Source organism: Triticum urartu, chromosome 5A (assembly GCF_056163025.1).
Source record: "Triticum urartu cultivar PI428250 chromosome 5A, HENAU_Tu73, whole genome shotgun sequence".
In the NCBI taxonomy this organism is placed as follows: Eukaryota; Viridiplantae; Streptophyta; class Magnoliopsida; order Poales; family Poaceae; genus Triticum; species Triticum urartu.
Window position 1 is genome coordinate 478,208,489 of NC_141877.1, and position 23,758 is coordinate 478,232,246.

The 23,758-nt window shown below is 49.2% G+C and overlaps 1 protein-coding gene across 1 annotated transcript; it reads right to left on the reverse strand.

Moving 5' to 3' along the window:
- Window positions 1-2,524: 2,524 nt before the first annotated feature.
- On the reverse strand, window positions 2,525-4,423 carry LOC125509921 (UDP-glucuronate 4-epimerase 6). Its single transcript, XM_048674976.2, has one exon. The coding sequence runs from the start codon at window positions 4,298-4,300 to the stop codon at window positions 2,852-2,854; it is 1,449 nt and encodes a 482-aa protein (XP_048530933.2). The 5' UTR covers window positions 4,301-4,423; the 3' UTR covers window positions 2,525-2,851.
- Between the last annotated feature and the right edge of the window lie 19,335 nt (window positions 4,424-23,758).

Sequence of the window (23,758 nt, forward strand, 5' to 3'; positions counted from 1 at the left end):
ATGGAAGCGGTCAACCAGCTTTCCCTGGTTAACTAATAGTGGGTCTGGCACTTATCCACATCGATCTCCCTTCCCAGTCTTAGCTGCTAACTGAAGTCAGAACCTATGTGTGCAGTGCAGGCACGCCGGTCTCTCACGGGCTCACGCAAGGCTAGAACGGGTAATTAGCTAGCTAGCAACGCGTAATGGAAGCTAGCCGGAACGATGGGAGCATGCATGTGATCGATGCGCGAGAAGATAGTACCAAAACAATCCATGCAGTTGGATTGCCATGGATTACATGCAACTGTCCCAATAGCGAAAGGGGAATTATGGGTAGGTCAGTGTCAACCTCTTTCAGGAACCAACTTCTTGCAAGTGGTGAAGATCCAAGCACTCATACACAGACAGGGTCAGCGTCTGGTCAATTTCTGGCCTGATCCCATTCAGTTGTAAGTTGTAACACTAGCTTCCTTCAGGGAAGGCAGTAGTGGATTGACTGCTCAAGTGAAAGATGCCCAAATTATCTACTGACCCATGGTACATTGCACGGTTAGTTTTTTTTTATTTAAAAAGGGAGGATAACCCTCAGTTAGTTACTACTCCCTCTGTCTCATAATATAAAAATATTTTTGACACTAGTAGCTAGCAGTGCTCCCAAGCCAAGATGATCAATAAAGCATCGGATCCCAAGTGCTAATAGGCAAACCTTCCACTGTAGCGTAGCCTGTGCTGCACGTAAGTCGTTTGCTCATCGACAGTCGAGGCTTTCATGTATACGTCGTAGACAGATGCAATCTCTAACGATTCTGCAAGGGCATATGATCGGGTATTCGTTGCTTTCTGCATACTTTATGGGACGGATTCCCTCCAGCCCTACGTGCCGGCCGTGTTCAATGTAGGCAGCATCATGTCCGTCACGAAACGCTATAACCATCCAGACGCCGACACCATCACACCATGTTCTCTCATCCCTTCGAAATGAATGGGTCTGCAGTCTTGGTTAAGCTGATATACTACTATGCTAGAAAATGCTAGTGAGAAGAGATTGTCCAATCTAACGAAGAAACGCCATATCTGAACCCTGGATGAGTGCGCAGAAGCCCAAACCGCAATCGATGGCTTCCTTGCCGCGAGCTGCAAGCCTGCAACCGAGAGAAGAACACAAAAATGTAGGCTGGCGAGCCAGCCCAGGTTTTTGCCGCCTGCAGCATCACAGATGCGAATTTCGCGGAGCGCAATGATGCGCGCGATTCCTCTTGTGGGTACAACCGTACGAGCCTAGTGGCACTTGCATCACTGGAATCTGCTGCACATTTGATCGATGGCCCATGGCAATATGGCATGCATGCATGCAAAGAAGGAAGGGTGTGAATGTGAAGGCAGGAGCGAGTGAGCAGGAGTGGACAAGGATCGTCGGCCCTGGGGGGTAAATCGGGGGCTGCTACAAGGCATCCAAAGTTCATTCATGTCAGCTTCTTCTCCTCCTCGCCTCGCCCTACCGACATTTCAGGAGCAAATTTTCTTCTCTCCACACTTCCACACTATTTGCATAATTGGATTAGTTGATCAATTCCAAAACTGGTGCCGCGAAGACACGCACAGGCACAGCTACAGACACTCCGCACCGTCCCCATCATCCATCTATCTATCCAATAATAGATGATCTGCTTCTGTTACTCGCCACAATAATGTACTCCCTCCGTAAATTAATATAAGAGCATTTAGATCACTAAAGTAGTAATCTAAATGATTTTATATTAGTTTACAGAGGGAGTAGCAGTAAGAAGGAAAGAAGAAAACAGATTGTCATTTCAGTCAGTCGGATGGAACGGAAGAAGGCGCTGCGGTTTTTGGCACCAAGCAGTAATGTCTCTGCTGAATCCCGTGCAACTGTAGGAGTGTAGGCTCGTGGCGCCGTGCCGACATCCTCTATCGACACTTCCATACCGGTTAAAAAATGCTGCTGCATTGGCTGGCAGTGAAGCCGATCACCGGCTCTCCGAGGCCGATGGAGCAAGCACAAAATCTCGCAAACAGTGGCCGAACTCGCTCGTGCAGTCGTACAGCCAACGGGGCGGCATCCTCATCTCATCTCATTCTCACCTCATGCTATGGCGCGCCGGTGGCCATTAAAAAGATGCTAAAAGGAGCAGCGCGTACGCTGGGCGGCCGGGCTGGACCATGCCGAACGACCGACAGCCACCGCCATCAATGCCTCCCCGCCAACTGCAACTCAACTCGTCGTTCAATCACAACCAGACGATGAACCAGCGCCTCTTATCAGGCAGTGGTAAAGGTCCATGGACGATCAGAAACTATTGATGCCAAAATGTACCAGGAGGTGCATAGTACAGCTTGGCTTTGGAGCTCTGCGATCACGGTTCATGCAAGTGGAACTGCGATCCTTGGAGCAAAGCTGTCTGATGTGGATTTGGATTCGGGACTTGGTTGGTTGGGTGTGTGCCTCCAGCACGGCATGCGTCTTGATATGGTTCACGTGAGTGAGCAGAGCACGCGGGCAAGAACAAAACAGGTGACAATATTATGCCACGGAAGTGGAAAAGAAACGATTTTGATTGGAAAAGAAGCCAGTGACTTCATCTTTCTTCAGTCCTGGCCAGGCTCCCCTGTTTGCTCTCACTATACCCCCCGTCTACTAATAGTTATCTGCAGTTTTTGCGGTCCTATCCCTTGCTGTTCAATTCCCACCATTATTTGCTACCTAAAACACCTCAAGATCAACACTTACACGGTTATTACAGACAAGAAAGACAAGTTGATGCCTCCAAGAATTAGCTAGGGAAGGAATAAACACTTGGTGTCGTGTCGGTGCCGGTGCTCTGCTGGGCCCTGGGGTGCTCTGCCCAGCTCACGACGATGCCGCCGACATGGTCGAGGCCTTCTTCTTCGTCGCTGTCGCCGGCTTCTTGCTGGTGGGGGACGGCTTGGCGATCTTGATGTCGAGCTTGTAGTACTGCACGAACCAGTCCACGAAGTGGCGCAGGCCGGCGTCGAGGGAGGTGGTGGGGCGGTACCCGAAGTCGTGCGCCGCGTGGCTCACGTTGGCATGGGTGAAGGGCACGTCGCCGTTGCTGGGCATGGCGATGATGCGCTTGTTCGCCTTCTTCCCCAGCAGCTTCTCCAGGATGGCCACCATCCGGGTCACCGGCACCGGGGAGGTGTTGCCCAGGTTGTACACGCGCAGCGGCGCGGGGCCGCTCTTCTTGCCCGACCTGGCGGACCCGGTGCTCCTGCCGGCGGTGTCCAGCGCGCCGACACAGCCCTTGACCACGTCGTCGATGTAGGTGAAGTCGCGGCGCGCGTCGGCGTAGAGCGTGATGGGCTCGCCGGCGACGATGCTGCGGGCGAAGGAGAAGTAGGCCATGTCGGGGCGGCCCCAGGGCCCGTACACGGTGAAGAAGCGGAGGCCGGTGATGGAGAGGCCGTAGATGTGGTTGTACGCGTGCGCGATGGCCTCGCCGGCCTTCTTGGTGGCCGCGTAGAGCGACGCCGGTCGGTCGGTGCGGTGGTCCTCGGAGAAGGGCGCGTCGGTGTTGAGCCCGTAGACGGAGGAGGAGGAGGCCCAGACGACGGCCGGCTGCGGGTCGGCGTGCTTGGCGGCCGCCTCGAACACGCTCACCAGGCCGGCCACGTTGGACGCCACGTACGTCTGCGGCGCCTCCATGGCGTACCGCACCCCGGCCTGCGCCGCCAGGTGGAGCACGTGCGTGAAGGGCACCGCCTCGAAGAGCCGCTCCAGCAGGAGCGCGTCGTTGATGTCGGCGTCGAGCACGACGACGCCGCGGTCGGCGAGGAGCTGCTGGCGCCCGCGCTTGAGCGCCGGGTCGTAGTAGGAGTTGAAGTTGTCGAGGCCGACCACGCCGTCGCCGCGCGCCTTGAGCGCCAGCGAGCAGTGCGCGCCGACGAACCCGCCGGCGCCCGTGACGAGCACCGAGAGCCCCCCGTCCCGGCGCGGCTTGGCGCTGCGGCGTATCTCCTTCTGCCACCGCTCGCCGCCGTACGTGGCCGCCGCGGACGAGGACGCGAGCAGGCTCCGGTGCGAGGCGTGCGACCGCGACGCGCCGGGCACGGAGGAGGAGGAGCCGTCGGAGGCGAGGCTGAAGGAGCGGGAGAGGAGGGAGGGGTAGTGGAGCGCGAAGAGGAAGACGAGGGCGAGCGTGGCGAGCACGGTGGCGCGGAAGAGCAGGTGGGAGGAGGCGGAGACGAACTTGCCGCTGGCCACCCGGCGCAGCAGCAGCGCGCCGCCGCTGGCGTACCGCTCCAGCTTCACCCCCTTGGCCGCCGCGTCCGACGGCATTGTGCTCGCGCTGGCTGGCCGCGTGCGTACGTGCTCGCCGGGTGGCTCGCGGCGTCGGAGTGAGCGTGTGTGTGTTTGAGTTGGCTAGAGGCGGGCGGGCGGGCTAGCTGAGGAGGGAGCACGGGGGAATGAGGTGGATTTAAAGACGGAATGTGGGGTGGGCCCACGCGGCGGTGGTTCTTTTCTTTCGGTTGGAATGCCACTCTAGCTGAGCTGAGTTGAGGCGAGCCTCACTTCTTTTCCGAACCCGCTCGCTCGGTCTCCGATTGGGTAAACACACAAGATATGACTAAGGCAAAAGTTCTGGTACGATCGCAGCAAAGCCCAGCAGTGCCTCTCTTTGTTTCTGTTTGCTTATGACATGTGGGCCCCAGATGTCACGCCACTACACTGGTGGGTCCGTCCTGGCTGCCCAATCTAACTCGTGTGTTTTTTTAGGATAAACTTGGGTTTTGTTAGGTGCCATGCCATATACTAGGGACATGAATCCTCTTAGGCCAACTCCACCGCGCGACCCTATCCTGTCCGGTCCCGTCCGTTTGAAGTAAAAGGGACAAAAAAGACGGCCCGGCGCGCGGGAGCAAACGGACTTTTGTCCGCTTTGTGTCCGCTTTCGACCCATCCCCGGCCCAAACTTGCGTCGGTTTTGGGATGAAACAGACAGCGCGCGGACGGGCGGGACGCGCGTGCTTGTCCTCCCCTGGCCCGCCTGTCGGTGGGAGAAACCAAAAACCCCCCGACGGCCATTTCGCGCCATTTCCCCCAAACCCTCCCACGCCCCCCCTCTCTCCCACGTCCATGGCCGACGCCCCGCCGAGTTCCGGCGGCCTGGCCGTCGACCCGACCGCAAAGTGAAGAAGGAGGCGCCAAGGAAGCCGCTGTCGGAGTACACGCTGGAGGAAATCGCCAAGTTGGACGCGGAATCGGCGAAGAGGAGGGAACGGAGAGCGGCCGTCAAGATGAATGCCGCCGCGGCCAAGTTCGCCGCCCAGCGCGAGGAGCTGGAGGCCGCGCGGCGCAAGGCCGCTGCCGACGAGAAGGAGGACCTCGTCAACAAAGCGCACGCCATCCTCATGATTGGCATGGGCCGTCCGGCGGGGTTCCATGCAGCGGCCGTCGGCCCAGCGAGCACAGGCTCGTCGGTCGCCCGGCCTACGCACTGCCAGTCGCCGACGTCGCGCGCCGCGCCCATGTCGCTCGGCTTTCCTCCACCCAGGCACGACGGCCAGACCCGTTTCTCGGCGTCGCCGGACGTGGGCTTGTTCGCGCCGTCCACACCACGCCCCGCGGCCGTCATCGACCTCAACGTGACGCCTGGGTCCAGCAGCGGCGGGCGGCCTTCCGTCGAGATGCAAAGAAAGCAGGCGCGTGCACCGCTCACGGGCACCATGCCGGCCCCCCGCGTGTTGTTTGACGAAATGCCAACCTCAACGCCGACGGTGGACGACCCCTTCTACAACCAGTACATGGAGGACGTGATCTTCCAGGGTGGGCATGGCCGTGCCTACGACCCCGATGAGACCCAAAGTCAGGATGGCCGCGCCCAGTACGTGCCCGATGAAGAGGCCGACGACCGTGCTGACTACGACCATGGTGATTCGTGGCATGAAGACGATGACATCTATGTCGAAGGTGAAGATGAAGATGAAGCCAATGATGTTGATATTAGTGGCGCTCCATTGTTCATAGACGAGCTCACCCAAAGAGCGGAAGCACAAAAGAAGCGGAAGAGCATTCGCACCAGTTCATATACACAAGATGAGGACAAGTTGATTTGCCAATGTTGGATGGAGATTAGCCAAGATCTAAGGACCGGCGCGCAACAAAAGGGCATTGTTTTTTGGACGAGAGTCCACAAAACATTCCATGAAAAGAAGATGTTTGAGCCCTACCAAATTACAAGCAACCGTGGCATCGGTTCGATTCAAAAAAGATGGTTGTTCATCCAACAAGAGTGCAACAAGTATTGTGTCGCACTTGAGAGCGTTGAAACACGGCCCGTGAGTGGTCTCGGCGTTGGAGACATGGTATGCTCTTCTCTTTCTAGCCCTTGCTACGGCCATGAGACTTTGGCCGTGTATATGTTTGCATATTCACTTGTTGTTGATCATGTGGTGTAGGCATTTCAATCTTTGGAAGCATTCAAGGCCCGGCACAATGACAAGCCATTCACTCTTACGCATTGTTGGACGATCATCAACAATTGCCCTAAGTTCAAGGATCAATACCGTGAACTTCAAAGGAAGAGAGGCAAGAAGACGGCCAAGTTCGCCGGAGGTGGGGATGGCGAGGCGTTGAAGAGGCCGAGGGGCAAGACCAACTCAAAGGTGGATGACATACGTGACGCCTCATCCATGGCCTTGCATGAGACTTTGCATGGCATGATGTCACATAAGGATGTGAGGGACGAGAAGAAGCGGCAAAGCAAGGACGAGCAAATGAAGCAATACCTAGACCTCCAACGACAGAAGCTTGAGATGGAGGAGGCGGCCAAGAAGAGGAAGATAGACATGGAGGAGGCGGCCCGGCAAAGGCAGCTCGACATGGAAGAGGCCGCCCGGCAAAGGCAGCTCGACATCGAGGCCGACAACGTCAAGGCCAGGCAGAGGCAACTCGACATCGAGGCCACCAATGCCGCCACCAAAGCGAAGGAGGTGGCCCTTGCGATCATGAGCGTGGACTTGTCGAAGATGAGCGACAAGACGAGGGCCTGATTCGAGGCCAAGCAGAAGTAGATGCTCGAAGCCGAAGGCCTGAATTAGGTCGTCCGATCGGCGTGGCCGTTCTTTTTGGAGGCTGGCATGGGTGCCGCCCGCCCGCTGGGCCGCTGGCAGTGTGCCGGCGAAAAAACATTCATTTTGGAGGCCGGCTGTGTTGCCGGCCGCTGACTGTGTTGCCGGCGAGGACAACTATTCATTTTGGAGGCTGGCTGTGTTGCCGGCCGCTGACTGTGTTGCCGGCGATGGTCGTGTAGGCCGCTGGCTTTGTTGCCGGCGTGATGAACTCGGGTCGTGAACTGGGGCTTGGCATTTGAAACGTCCCTTTTTCTAAATAGACGCGGACAGGATGGGGCAAAAGGATGCGGCCGCGCGCTGGGCGCACGGCCACCGCATCTCAGGACAGACCCGGACACGACCCCAAATCCCTACTCAAAGGGACAAAAACTGGACAAAACGGACGTCCGTATGGGGTCGCGCGGTGGAGTTGGCCTTACGTAGCAATCCCTGCCTTACCCTGCCTTTGAGTACAGGTGAGACCCATGCGTCAGTGTCACAATGGCAGGATAGGCCACGTCAGGAGATCTCCGTCCCATATAGTAGTGCCTTTTTCTAGAGCGGAGACCCTCGGCCTTAAAAATGAGGCCCTGCGTATACTTCCTCTACTGACAAAAATTTAACATACTTTAAATATTTGATGAATATGAATTATATATGGACTAGAATGAGTGAACAAACACATTAAAACGTGTCTATATACACCTCATCTAGACATAAGTTAAAACATCTTGTATTTATAAACGAAGGGGGTATCTCGTATGTCACCACGTGCGCAGATGCTCTCTCTAATGGTCGGCTGGATACATGACTTTGAACCCCCATCTTGCAATCGATTTGTTCATACAACATCTTAATTTGTGGGAAGCAATGTAGCTAATCCAGTTTACCCCCAACATTGTTGGTTCATCGACATGGACTTTGGGGTCCGTCGGTGGTTTTACAGCTAGGTCGGCGTACTTATCCTACTTCGAGAGGTTGTCTCGCTGCTCCTCTTCAATGTTCTTTTGGAAGACTTGGGTGCCACCGTGTTCTAAGTTGTTCGTCTAGATTGCACCATGTAGACATATCTAGATGACGGACCAACATGCTAGTCAGTGTCTGCCTCATATCGAGCATTGCGTTATGTGCTTGACGAATCCGAAAAATGTAGTTCATCTTCGCTTGGGCTGCTCAATCTCAAACATTATCTGGAGCCGGTCATTGGAATGGTGCGGTCTTTCGGCGCTCACCCCTCTCATGAACTACTCCTTCACCGAATGGTCTTTGGCGGTACAAGAATCGAGCCTAGGGACAAAAGGAATCTTTAGTGCATCATCATCTTGGTTGCATGGCCTATATATCTGGAAGGAAAGAAATAATATACGACGCGTTTGGTTGGGCGGAAAAGTCGCGGCTTCCCAAACTAGCGCTTTCTGAAACGGCATCCAATGTTTGGTACGCATACTATGTATTAGGTATCCGTGTCTTCCGATACATCGATTCACAAAACCGAAAACGGCTGGAGCGAAGGTGATTCGGAAAACGGGGTCGGATGCTCGAACAAACTAGACATGTATTCGGTAGAAAACCATTGAAAACCAGGGCTTTCCGATACCAGAACGAATCCGTTACCTGAGTGCGAACCAAACACGTCGATAGTCTTGCATGGTAAACATCGCTCGACCGACTCTCTTCTAGATCAGATTAATTGTGATGCTTTTAATTGGTACGAAGCAGGAGCCAAGTTTTTAGAGTCTCTGTTTAGCTAGAATCGCTAGGTCTTATCATGTGGTGTAGGTTGTTCAGTACTCCCTTCGTATCAAAATATAAAATGTTTTTTTGGCACCGTCGTTGTGTCAAAAAAAAGTCTTACATTTTGACACAGAGGAAGTAATTTTCTAGCTGTTTCTCGACACGTGTCGTGTGTGGCTGTTTTTATTGTCTTGTACTTTTTGGGCATTGTAGTTTCTTTTCTTCTATAATTATGATCATATGCATGCAATCCTTCTGCATGGTTAGAAAAGAAAGAGGATGTAGTTAGGTCTCAGTTGATTGCGACTTAAGCCAATCTTAGTCGAGTGACATGACAGGCAAAAATGAAAACAAAAATAATATAAGATCTCACGAATGTAGCATGGACCGAAACATAACCAAATCACGTGGTGTGGCCCGCTAAGCATCGGCGGCGGCATCCGGCTTTTCTCGCGATGCGATGGTACCTAGCTTTGCTCAAACATCCGTTCGCAGTACTACTACTGCTGCTACGTGGTGCGTGTAGGCACATCGAATCCAAGTAACGTGCCTTGTTGCGGTCGATAGCCGCCGCTCGTCTTAATTGGCAATTTGACAGTGAGAACTGAGGCTCCGATCCGCCGCCCGGTCGACTTGCACGTATATGGAAGCGCAAGTTGGGTCAATTCTTCTTCCAGCTGCGTTGTTTTAACGACCGATGGAGCACGCACATGGGCCGAAGGATCGACCGATCGATCAGTCTCTTCACAGTTTAAACTCCAACGGCAACGAACCGTGCCATTTATATCTTGTACTCCATGGCAGTACTACGTATGTAGTATACGACCACGGATCTCGCTGCGTACGTGCCGGACGGGATGAACTCTGTGATGTCTCGATGCAAAAAGAGAAAGAAAAGACCTCTTGATATCGATGCTTTTTTTTTCTTTTTCTTTTTTGAGGAAGTCTCGATGTCGATGCTTGGCATGGAGTCACCGCACGGGCCGGGATCCATCGTGAGGGGGAAGCTAGGCGCGCGCGCGTGGTCCATGGGCTGACGGCGGGGAAGAAGGGAATAGGCACGCACGGTTGGCGCGGGCCCATTTTATCTTAGTTTAAGCCCGGCCTTAACTGTACTTGATCTTCATCAGCCACGGCTAAACCGTGACGGACGCGCATCGATTTTTATCTACACCGCTAGTTAGTCGACCGTCAATTTGCATGCATGCATGCATGCATGATGCTGCGTCTATCACATCTAACCCAGCAGAGGTGAGGTGACATGAAGCATCCTCCTACTTGTGGTAGTAGCATGCATGGAGTGTGCTGTGTGCACTGTAGTGACTGGGATTCGAACTCGACGGGCAATGTAGACGGGAGGTCGGCAGTGCCCCCTCTTCTTCACCCGTGCGGGGCCGGCCGGTGGGCGTTTATGGTTCGAGGGCACCCACCCTGCGCTCTGGCCCCGCACCGCGCCGCGCTGCGGTGGAACATGTGTGTGCGGTGCAGGGCGCGCCGCATCATCTCTGTGGCCTTTCTTTACGGCACAATTAAGCGGCCGACCTAGGTAGGGATCGTTTGACCGTGGCGTACGCTACTCGTGGCTGAGACAATAGTGGTATTATTGTTGTTGTTTCTTCCTGCAGCAGAATATATACGCACGTACGTGTCGTTTCTCGATCGCGGCATGCGTCCGGCCAGTCTTTTTTTTTTTTTGAGGGAAATGCGTCTGGCCAGTCATAAATCAGTCGTGCAGCTCAATATTAGTCCAGGGCGCCACGTCGTCGTGACGATGATCTTTCCGGCGTGAGCTAGACGGCCGGGCCATTGCAACGGTTGGTGGTACCGTATGGTGCCACTGGTACGACTGTATTATTGTTTGTGGTGCACGTGTGATGTATTGACGACCACATGCATGACCCGTACGTGACCAATACGGCATGACTGTCTGTACCATATACGTACGCGCGTGCATGCATCAGTAGTTCAGCAGCAAGCAAACAAAAGACACGTACTCTACTCCACCGTGCGTCTACCTGTCGTTTCATTTGTGTGTCGGTGGCACGTTTTGACGTCTTATTTACGCGGATTATTCTTTCAGTGTGGAAGACGGCGTATTCATCGGTAGCGAGACACTTATGGTAACTTTGTCAGTGTTGAAGGTTGGCAACTTGGTTCCGGTCTTTAGTATACGCTTTGGGTGTGTTTGGTTGTTCGCATAAGGCCCAACCAGGCCTGCATGGGAAGGAAACAGATTGTTTGGTTACCTGATTTTTCTGTTGGGCCTGCATAGCACGAAACTTAAAACACGTTTGGGTCTGGCTCATTGAAAATTCAGAAATCGGCAGTTTCTTGCGAGCCAGGCCAAGGCGAGCGCAAGTGGGTGGGCCCTTGCACGAGTGGAGACCAAGGGATGCGAGGTGATTAAGTGAGTTCTTCTTCAACCTCGAATAAGCTCCTATCTAATTTCGTCCCTCTGATCTACACAACGATGCTTCGATTCGAGGTAAGCTCTACACGAAAAAGATGCACCTCGATGTTACGCTTCCATTCAGGCGATCAGTTCGTAGTTTCATCGGCCGTAAGTTCTTAATCTCGTCTTCCCGTTTGGAGATATTCTGAACGAATTTTGTCAGATTCATCGCACACGATCGATCATTTGAAATTTCCTTTGACCAGCAGCCTAATCTCGCAGTTCCTCACAATATTTGTGTTATAAGTTTTTGGTTTCGACGATCGTAGCTTCATCTCTCTTTGAGCAGTAGTCTACTGCATTGACGTCGCCATGTCGAGGTCCCCTGTCCTCCGCTCAGAGCCATCCTATTCGTCCCTCTCAACATCGAAGCCCTTCCCATTGATCTCCTTGCACACGTCCTACTACACTAGAGTCGTTTCCGGCGTCGCTCATCTCGGCCTACTCTCTGTCGTCCTCCTACTACACTGACGCTGCAATGGCGTGCACACTGCTTCTTGTGTCCTCTGCCTCCGTGCACACTGCAGTTCGCCGCGCCGCCGACGGGGTCGATCATCTTGGCCTCCTCTCTCTCGCCCTACTACACTCGAATCATTTCCGGTGTCGATCATCTCGGTGTCCTCTCTCTCGTCCACTGCACTGACGATACCATGGCGCGGGCACTGCATTCTCCTCCTCTGTCGACTGTCTTTGCGCGAGCACCACAATTAGTTCGCCGACGGTGTCGCTCGCCGTGCCGCCGACGGGGTCGCTCGTCCTCGACTCCATGCTTGTCATGTCGGACACGGCACCACGACCACTGTCCACCGTAGTCGCCATTGTCTGACGCACAGTGCATTTCTTCTGCCATTCCCTCTGCTAGCTCTTAACCCTGTCTGCTAAGTGAAGTGCTAGCTCTTAATCATACCTCATGCGTGCAACCAAACACCGAGTTCATATGTCGCTTGGGCCAATGCAGGCAACCAAGCAAAGTGCACTTGCGTATTACCTAATGCAGGGACCCTAGATACAGGCAACCAAACAACTTACAGATGACACATTTAGGGCTGTTTTTACTCAATCAGGCTGGGTTGAAAAGTGTATACAATGCAACTACTGTTCAAAACTTGAACCAAACACGCCCTTTGTGTACGTGTGTGCGCACACGCCTACATTGTAATTAGCGTTTCTAAAAGAAAAACATACAACACGTCTTCGAAACTGCTTTCGCAAAAAAAAACACGTCTTCGAAACTGAATAACCTTTAGTAATGTTTGCTTTCGCAAAACACTCCTCACACATGTAGATCATGGGTAGCCCGTCATCGGACATGGGCTGCCCCCACATCAGTGAGTGCGTTGTACGACACCGCATATCAACTGCGTACCACGGAGATCAATTAGGATGTGACATTTTCGTGATCTAAACGCTTTTATATTTCTTTACAAAGGAAGTACTATTAATTGTAAAAAGAAGACCTTCATAACTCGTAGATAAATTTGTTTTTAAACTTGGAATCTTACATGTTTATGTAAGAAATCATGACTTTGACATGTTGTATTTCTTCCAAAACTTGAAAACATAATCTGTACGTGGTTTTCATTGGGTTCCACAGCAACATTGTTTTCACCCGGCTAATGCATTGGTTGGCACGTATCCTTGCACGCAGCACTGATATGGTTGATTGAGTACAGGCGTTGTACAAACGACGATTGTGACCACCACATGCATGACCAGTGGCAAATACGGCACGACTTTTTGTATGTGCGTACGTGCATACGCAGTCCAGCAGCAAGCAAAACAAAGGCTCTTCTCCACCGTACGCCCGTCGTTTAATTTGTTCTTGTCGGTGGCTGGCTCTGGGAGCAAGGCCACATATACCGCTACTAGTATTCTCTTTGGTGAAACATTCCTGACACTTATAAAACCATGAAAGGAGATACCTAATACCTATATACTCCCTCTGTTTCTACATATAAGTCTTTGTAGAGATTCCACTAGCTAGATAAACTACATACAGAGCAAAACGAATGAATCTACACTTAAAATGCATCTATATACATCCGTATGTGGTTCCTAATGGAATCTCTACAAAGATTTATATTTAGGAACGGAGGAAGTACATAGTATTGTCGGTCAATTACAAACTAGAGACAGGCGTTGATGTCAACCTTAGAGACGTTCTGCTGTTTTTTCAGTTTTGTCATGTCGGTCTTTACGTGACTTGTACTTTATTTTTTAGATATGAATGAGACACGTATTACCATGCAAAAAAAAAACTAGAGACATACTCCTTGCAAAGTACTCCCTCTTGTAACTTTTTATAAGACGTTTTTACTATGAATCAGTCCAATTGTTAGTCAAATTTTGCAAATATCAAACTAAAAGAAATACAGTGTGAATACCAAATTAATGCATGGACATATTTTGCAAAGTATTAATAAGTAATCAGGTAGCTTAGCCCCCACATGCATGTGTCGTGCTAGTAATGCAGCTCGACCGATTGATCAATCGATTGATGATTATTAGGGAGACAAATCCTCAACAGCAAAATCCAAAGTAGCGGCATGGCCAACCAGCAATGATCACTGGCCAATACCCAAGGGAACATAAGCATACGCACATCCACCGGAGTGTCAATCGATCACACAGGCAGGGGCGGGGCCAATCGCTCGAGAGCAACGTCTCCGCTCGATCCATCCCGACCGTACGTTCGAATCGGACGGGCGACCGGTCTCCTGGGTTCGACTGGCGCATGCATGCATGTGCATGGCAGTGTCGGCGTGGAACGTTCGATTCGGCTCATCTTCTCCGCTGGGCCGGTCGAGCTGCATTGCATGGATCATGGATGGATGGGGTCGTGACGCCGCTGTTCAGCGTGACCACTGTTCCACGATCAACGCGCGCGGCCGGTGAGCTATACGCCTCTACTGTACGCACGTCGCCACTCGTACATTCCAGACCAGCAAAATGCACCCCGCTTAAAATTAAGCCTAGCTCAGTGCCATTGCGTTTTGTTTTGCTTTGTGATGGCTATGCCACTGTATTAGCTTCAATCTATTTGTACCGTGCTAGCTATCGATGAACACTATAGCTTTCGCCCGACTGTGACCTGTGACGTACTGCAAATTAAAAATCGTCGATCGACGACATGCTTCTGCACCAATTGCAATTGGGTACGGCCGTTTAATTCTCCCGTCAGGATCATGATTAATTAGCCCCGTCATTTTCCATCTAGCTTCGCGCGCGGTCCAGAGCGCGGGAGCCGCTCTCGGAGAGCATGCCACTTCATGGCACGACGGACATGGAATATGGAGGATGTTCCCGGCCGGGGACCGTTTGATAGTCATATTTGGAACCAAGCTAGGCACGTAGCCTACTACCGTATATATGCTGTGTTGTTCTGTCTCTTTTTAGACTGATATACACGGCTGCCTGTTGATAATTCGATCGATCAAATCACTGGACCTGAGCTGCACATGCCTGCTATTATATTACGTGCAATTGATCGACATCAAGAGCATTTTCAGCTCCACCTATATGACGGGACGAATCAATGTGCCCTTGAACAATGATACGGTAGTACTAGTACTGTATGTGATGATGAACATACCATGCATGGAAATGGAAGGGGTCGACGTGGTTGTGCAGTTCTAACTTCTATCCAGAATTTGTGCTCCATTCCACCGGTGAAGGAGATCTGTTGCACACATGGGGCCATCAAGAGAGGAGAGAAACCGCATGGCGAATTCAGACCTGCCATGCATGATCACCAAGCACGTTCACGCTCGTCGATCTGGGCCTAGTTGGGCCACCAGCTTCTTCTTCATTTCAATGCACACTCCTCCTCTGAATGCGACCATATACTGTATTCGACGTGCATGTGCTGAATTGCTCCCTGAAATTTATATTGTGGAGACAGTAGGCAGGTAGGTGCTACTCCACTATCTAGTTCCACATGCTTGTGGATGGACTGCAGTTCGAGCTACATGTACACCGCAAAAAAAAAAAAAGTGTAGTGCAGCTTCCTTGCACGTACTCCCTTCGGTCCTTTTTAGTTCGCATATAAGATTTGACTGAAGTCAAGCCTCGTAAAATTTGACCAACTTTATAGAAAAAAATGTCAACATTTACAATGTGAAATCAATATTAGTAGATGAGTCATGACTTAAATTTTCATATTGTATAACTTTAGCATGGTAGATGGTGATATTTTTTCATATAAATATGGTCAAATTTTATGAAGTTTGACTTCAGACAATTCTTATATGTAAAGAAAAAGGACCGGAGGGAGTACGAGAGAACTTGAAGTTACATTGTTCTGACAAGCTGCACTGAATTTCCGGAGTTATAATTAAGGAGCTTCGGACTTGAGCGTTGGCCGGCTAGCTCAAGCTGGAGCAAAACGCAGCAGCACATGCATGCATGATGGTATTCTGCTTGGTCAATTCACGCTTCATAATCCAATCTAGCTGGCTAGTCCATTCAAGTCCAACGCGGCGATCACGGCAACGATCTGTTCCGGTCAATGTACTGAGAGCATCTCCAACAGCTGCGCTAAACTAGCGCCGCGTCGCAAATTAGACCGTTTTAGCGCGCACGCAACGCGGCGGGTCGCTCCAGTGGGCGTGTAAAAACGGCGCGCGCGCTATAACGGGTTGGGCGCGCGGTCGAAAACACTTAGCCGCGCGGTGTATTTCGGGCGCCCGCTGCAGCGCGCGGCACACTCCAGCGCTCGCGCCCGCACTTCCTCTCCCACTTCCACCCCCCGTCCGGCCGCGCCGCCGCCGCCGCCCGCGCCCCCCGGCGACCGTTCAGGCTTCCCCGGCCTATCCCCGCGCGCCCGCGCTTCCGCGCCATCCCCTCCTAGTCCCGCCGGCGCTCGCGCGCCTCCGTCGTCCGAGGAACAGCGCCCGAGCGCTCGCTGCCGCGCCGCGCCCGCAAGGTGTTTGACAAAACGCCTACAAGGTATGTATTGCTCAAACTTCATGAATTTGATGCATGTTTTGAATTGTAGTTTTTATAGTATAGTATTGAACATTGTAGATGAGTCGTCGTATGATTCTTCCGAAGAAGAATTTGATATGGAAGAGGAGGAGGATCTTGCAATGATCCTAGCTATGCATATAAAAAAAATCAAAGCACGGTGGTTCGGTTATGGGTCGGCAGAAAATTTGGAGGGATAGGATCGATGCCCACAACAGATTGATCAGGCATTATTTTGCGGAGAATCCCATATACCCCGAGTCGTATTTTCGTCGCCGGTTTAGGATGAGCACCGAATTGTTCAGGCGCATTGCAGAGAAACTAGCGAGCCATGACCGTTTTTTTCAGCAAAGGAGGAATGCCGCCAGAGAGCTCGGGCATAGCACCTTTCAGAAGGTGACAGCCGCTTTGCGTATGTTGGCATACGGTATACCGGCTGATCTTGTTGATGATCACTTGGCTATGGGTGAGAGCCAAGCCATCATGTGTGTCAAGCGCTTTGCAGTGGGAATTGTGCAAGTGTTTGGCGAGGAGTATTTGAGATCTCCCAATACTGAAGACGTCGCAAGGCTATTGGCGATGAACAAAGCTCGCGGTTTTCCTGGCATGCTTGGCTCAATAGATTGCATGCATTGGAGTTGGAAGAATTGTCCAAGGGCATGGCATGGGCAATTCCACGGCCAAAAAAAAGGTTCCACTATAATCCTTGAAGCGGTGGCCGATCAGGAGACTTGGATTTGGCATGCATTCTTTGGAATGCCTGGATCTTTGAATGACATCAATGTTGTCAACCGGTCACCACTGATGAATAAGATTGCAAACAGTGAGTTGCCACCGGTGCAGTTTGTAGCAAATGGCCGTACGTATAACTATGGCTATTATCTAGCGGATGGCATCTATCCAAAGTGGCAAACCTTCGTGAAGCCGTTGAAAAAGCCGGAAGGTAAGAAAAATCTTGACTTCCACAATGCTCATGCGGCGGCTAGAAAAGATGTGGAGAGAGCATTTGGATTTTGCAAGCCCAATTTGCTATTGTGAGAAGACCGGCTAGATTTTGGGATCAAAAAATGCTTTGGTACATCATGCACGCTTGTGTGATCATGCACAACATGATCATCGAGAATGAGCATGGCCAAGATTTAGACTACTCACAGTATGAGCTCTTGGGATATCCCGTACGAGTGCGACGGAGGGCTGAAAGGGTAGCCCGTTTTATTGCCTCCTATCATGCCATTCGGCGTCCCGCAACGCACAATGAACTTCAGAATGATTTGATTGAAGAGTGGTGGGCATGGCATGGACGACAAATAGCATGATGATATCTGCATTCGACATTGTATTGTTCATGAACTATTTGTTGTGTTTATTGCATTTGTTGTACTGAACGATAAACTATTTGTTTGAGTTGTAATGCTAACGAAATTGAACTATTTATTGTTGATTTATTTTGTTTGTTTGATCATTTTTGCTCATAATACATGTATATGTGGTTTGTGCGGCGCGCGCGCTGTATTTTTGCGCTCTGCTGGAGCGGCGCGCGCGCTGTGCATTATAGCGCGGTTGCTAGAGCCAACGCAGGCGGGCGCGCTAAACCAGCCGAAGCGCTAAACAGGTTTTTTGCGCGCGGCGCTTAGCGCGGCTGTTGGAGATGCTCTAAACAGTTAATTGTCTCCTGTGCATGCACTCCCTTGCTTTTTTTCTGAGGCCATGCATGCATGGGGGTATACGGCTATACGCAATGCGTCCTTGCAAAATACAAGGGGCGTGGAAGTTAGAACCAGCAAACTGAACTTTCTGTGGGAACTCGGCGTAAATTAACCATAGCGAGGTAAACCTGAGTGCAGCCTTCCTTCCGGTCTGCTTGGTCGTCCCAAGTTTTGATCATATAACGATTCACAGGTCCCTGTCTGAGTCTTGGAGTGGTTCTTTGATCGCGTGGATTCAGATCGATCGCAAGCGATCGGACTGGGCATGCAGCGCCAGTAATAATAGCTACTCGTAGTAGCTAGCAGTGTCGTGTAGAACCGGTGGCGGTGGTTGAAGCGTCAACGTGCCGGGAGGACCCTCCCAATCAATTCTGCCATAGATCATTCCATTGACGTACGGCAGGTGCGGTCGTCCCTGCGAGCGATCCCTTGGACGTGAATCCAGCCGGCCGATCGAGGGATCAATCAAGAAACCATGACGTAGTATATACTGTAATTACGTACATTAGAGCATCTTTTTTTTGACATGTACATTAGAGCATCTACTACAGAGGGATTGACCCTTGTACGTCGGTGGACGTGTCCGGGCAGGCTCGCAGACAGCGCCTTACAGCCCAAACAGCCACATATCTTAGATCCGAACTCCCAAATTCATGTAAATCCATACGCGTCCATCACACACGTGAATGTCACATGTAAATAATATTTGTTGGCAGCGAAAATGCAGAGTTCAAACATGAAATTTATTTTTAAATGCACAATTCAAACATTCGCTCTTTGATTTCTATTGTGGGTATACATAAGCTCCACAAGATCACTGAGAAGTTGCACGTGCAACTAATGATCTCAAAGTCTCTATTGCATCTCTAGAAAATTGATAAGCTGATTTGCATCTTGCTATTTTGGAATGTGGACTTGTTCTCTAGTCGTCTCAAAAATTATTGGCTTGGGCCACCCCATCACCCACGTCCTCAACAATCATGTTGTGTAAAATGACACAACATTATATCAGCTGCCACAAAGTCTCTGATTCCCACATTATTGAAGTTCCACGAACAATTCACCAATGAGCTTGGAGCACTTCGAATGCCTTCTCCACATCCTTCCTAGCAGCCTTTCACATTGCTGCAAAGTGGCTTTGTTTGTTGCCTTTGGGATCGGATATGGTCATCACAAACGTCACCCACCGAGGATAGATACCATCGGCAAGATAGTACCCCATATTGTAGTCGCGACTATTGAGAGTGTAGTTGCACGGCGGCGATTCCCCATACAAATTCAACTGAACAGTGGAGATCGCTGAAGCACATCGATGTCATTAATAGGCACTCCAAAGAAAGCATGCCAAATCTACAAGTTATGTGATGTCACAACTTCCAATATGATGATGGTCTCTTTGGCGTGACCTTGATACATCCCTCGCAAATGTTTAGGGCAATTTTTCCATTGCCAACACATGCAATCAATTGAACCGATCATATCTAGAAAACCTCTTGCCTCTAGAATAGCCATCAACTTTTACATATCTTACACATTTGGTTCTTTCAGATACTCCGATTCAAACACATGCACCGCGGCCCAGGCAAACTTGACAGTGGTCTTTAGGCAGGTGCTCTACCCTGGGAGTTTAGGGGCGGTATGCGGAGCTTGTGTGGGTCGCATTTTTTGACTAGTCAGTAACCGAGGTGTCCGCCCAGGTGTATAATGGGGTTTACAGTGGTCTTAATATATTATTGATTTGTTTACTGTGCATTAAAATATTGTTCCCGTGTATAAAAATGGTGCATAAAATAAAATGTTCACTCTCTATTCAGAAAAAAGTAATGTATATTGCAAAAATATGAAAAAATAAATGTGCACAAATATAAACTAAAATCCAGAGGAAAAATCAAATGCTAAAATTAAAAAACGAAAGTGTAAAAATAAAAATAAAACCAAAACGTAAAAGCACACACAGAAAAATAAAAGAAAAAGGGAACAGCCAAAAAGAAGTAGAAAATGGCCGGCCCGACTGGTGGCTCTCTTCAATGAAGGCCTGACTATTTGCCGCCCATCTTCTCAAAGAACAAAAAGACTATTTGCCGCCTGAGGGCAGAAATAAGATTGGCGAATTTTGTTTTTGCGGAAAAGGATGCCAAATTTTAGTTTCGGTTTTGTAAGGTCAAGTGTAAACTTTACCCTGCCGACACATGAGCTAGACATACGACCCGTCGAATTAATGAAGAATGGACCAGCTTATATATGATTTATTTTTCGAGACTCAAAAGTAAGTTTGATTTATTTCTTGCATGGACCAGTTCATATATGATTGAGAGTAAGTATTACAACGACGCGCGATTCCCACGACCACATGACCAAATCGCCTAATTGTTTGCAGTGCATATTTAGCTCGAACTTGCGCGCATAGGTGGTCCGGCCAGCAAGCAAACAAAAACACACAGTGCACCGTACGGATGTCGTTTTGTGTGTGACGATGGCTGAGAGCAACTTCACTCTGAAGCAAGTTGTTGTTGCCTCCCACCGTCTTCGGAACTGAGCTTTACGGAAGAAAAGTAAGCAAAACCCAAATGTAATTTAATTACCTTTTTTTTTTCTTTCATCGACATATTGCGAGACTAATTGTGTTGGGCAAAACGTGCACACTGAATAAGTTTGCTTTCTAATTGCTGATCAAGTAAAAAAAAGTGGCGGGCCTGATGAAGTTAACTTGCAGAGCATGAATGTCAAAATGCGTCTTCGTACTATACGTTCACCTAGCTTGCTGTGCCAATGTAATGCAGTTCGAATATTGATTAGAAACTACTTTTTGACACTACACTGGGAGTAGTAACGCACGTCTCAAACAAAATAAGTTCATATGATATAATACTAAAATAATTTTACTAAAAAATTCAGATGACTATAAAATATTGTCATGTCACTCAAATCGTATTGTCAAAAGTGTGACATATTTGTGGTCGGACGCACGTGTCATAATCTATAATAAAAACATATATTCTGAATCTAATTTTTATTTTATCAATGTCCATATTTTCACGACGACTATCTGTGCCTAGTGGCACATCGACTAAAACACGAATAAGGAAACATTAGTGATATGACGCAAAATGTACTACATGATTATAGTTATACATAAGTTTAGATCCATACAGTGAGATGAAATGTTTCTTAAAAGTTGGACTTCGTGGTGTGCTAGTATCCCTACAGATATATTAAATCAATCTACATCCATTGATTCATCATCGTTTCATATGTTTTTTATTTGTCTCAAATTTAAACTAATGGGGAGAGGATTAGAGCTTTTCACCCATTTGCTCCTGTAAAATCAGAATTCTCTCCATTATAAGACATCAGAGTAATTTATTAGAATAAAAATGAACTAAAAAAATATGTCTTACTCTAATAGAGCGACATCATCAACCATACGATGAATAAACAAAGTTCATCTATTAAGTCATTATTTTGTTGGACTGAGAGACGGTGAAAGGGTAAATGATTGCGAGATGAGCTTAACTTATGATAATGTATTTGATGTTTTGAGGCTCTTGGAGGGCCTATACAAGAATCATACAATCCATGTGCTTTGTGTTGTTTTGGTCATCTTCCATGTCTCAATTTCTTCTATTATCATCTTTCAATTCCGAGTCCACTAAAATGACAACTAGTTTTGTTCTAAAATCTGTCTTATGATCCTATTAAAATAATAATCAGATTTAAATAGCCATACAATATAGAATAAATATAATGATGCACAACGAACCTGTAAAGTGCTTCATAAAATTTACCATCCACAGACCACAAGATGACCTACATGATTACAAAACTTAAATATACTCAATATTTTTTATCAACTTTATAGATATATTTATATAAAAAAAACTTTTAAAATCATTAAATGATCTTTACTGTAACAAGCTGTCATGATAAAAACAAAATCTCACCCACGCAGGTGAATTGGACATGCCCTATAAAAAATAATCGAATTTTTAGAAGATGATTTTTTTTTGTATGGACAACGCCGCACTCACTCACAATCCCTCGCTGGTCACCGCCTAAGAAGTATCAGTAATAAGTAGTAGTAGAATAAACCCAGTCAGTCCAAAAGGAAAAAAAATCTCAGTCAACCTTCCACTGCCCCTTCACATTTCTCCTCTTCCCCATCCTTCCCTCCCTCCCTCCTTCATTGCCACACCCTAGAACCTAGATCCCCAATCCACAGCCGGCGCTCTCTCATGGCCGCCCCTCCCCTTCGTCACCACCGGACATGCATACCCCTGCTCTGCCCTGCCCCGGCCCTTCATCCGATACCCGAAGTGCTCGAGGAAGCGCTCGAGCTCGGCATGCTCGCCTACGACGCCGAGGCCCTCCCTCCTCCTGATGCACTCACTGTTGCCGCCATGAGCTTCTCCACCTTCTCCCGCGCGCCACAAACTTCCCTTCCTGCTGCTCAGAACGCCATCAAGGTTCGGTTCCAACTCTTCTTGTCCCCTCAATCTGGATGCTCTGCTCTCCGACACTATCTTTATTTGCATGTTCGATTTGGTCCAGAGTAGCAGCAGCTGCCGCAGGCGACCTCCAGTTCCTTCCTTCCATTGACGACCACGAAGACCACAGCGTGATGTGCTGCTGCTCGGCACCCTTCCTATGCTTCTCCTCGCTCGTTCGGGTCCAGGTTAGTCTCTCCGACCTTGCCGCCTGCTCGTACCCGTCAAATCGGTGCATGGCCTCACTGTGTGCAATGTTCGTCCCCTAGGATTAGCTACTCAAGGGCCATAATGTGTTCCGCGTGGTGCTGTCTTCGCCGCTGCGGCCTAGTTGTGTCTCGTGCGTCGCGGCGGCCAATGGGGCTGGGAAGTTCCAAGACTGGAGGTCCCTGCTCGCCAGCTCGCAGGCGGCTGTTTTCCGACAAGTCAAAAAAGAGTAAGCTTTCTTCCAAGCCTGTGATTTTCCTTCCATCCTCTTAGTTGGTGCCTGTGTTGATGATGCGACCCTGTATGGTTTAGATTTTCTGAAGGAGAAGGAGCTGCCGAAAGGGGATGAGAGCAACAAGTCTGAATCGAAGAGTATGTTTTGATTCTGAGATGCATTGCAATGTATTTTTATTGTTCTAAGAAATCTATGTGGTTGTCTACGGAGCATTTCCTTGATGTGATTGTCGGGCATATTTGTTTACTAATTCAAACTTCCAGATTACCTTAGTCGGCAACTCTAAATATTTCTTATATGTCTTACCACAAGCAGTATACTGCAAAAACATAATTCTAAGCCGGTTCATTATAGATCAACCAAATCTCGTTGATGCTCTCACCTATTAGGATATGTACATGAAAAGAAGGATATGCCGAAACTACATAGTCCCAACAATCATCCATTCAAATGCACCATTTTACACTCTGGAAGTAGGAAGTACAACTTCTTTAGTCTTTAGAATTAGAATGGATCAGGTGTAGTCCAGACGTTTTCAGTTTTAAATAATTATGCACATTATCAAGCATCGTGCGTGCAAAAAGTGGCTTTATACAAATTTATACTATTCATTGTAACATCCTGGAGCTGGATAGATGCTATATTACTTTGTAGAATGGTTGTGTTGGTGGTCATTTGATGGTACTTGATATAGTAAAGTTACTTTCCTGTCTTCACTTGATATAGTAAAGGCATTTTGCAACACAAATCCAGTTTCATTATCCTCATATAGTCAGCATGTATACTTTCACATGTACTAATGGTCAAAGTCAAGATTGACAGCTTGGATCACATATAGTCATCATGTATACTTTCACATATGCATACTTTATTCTTAATTGTGGAGAAGCTTATTTTGTAA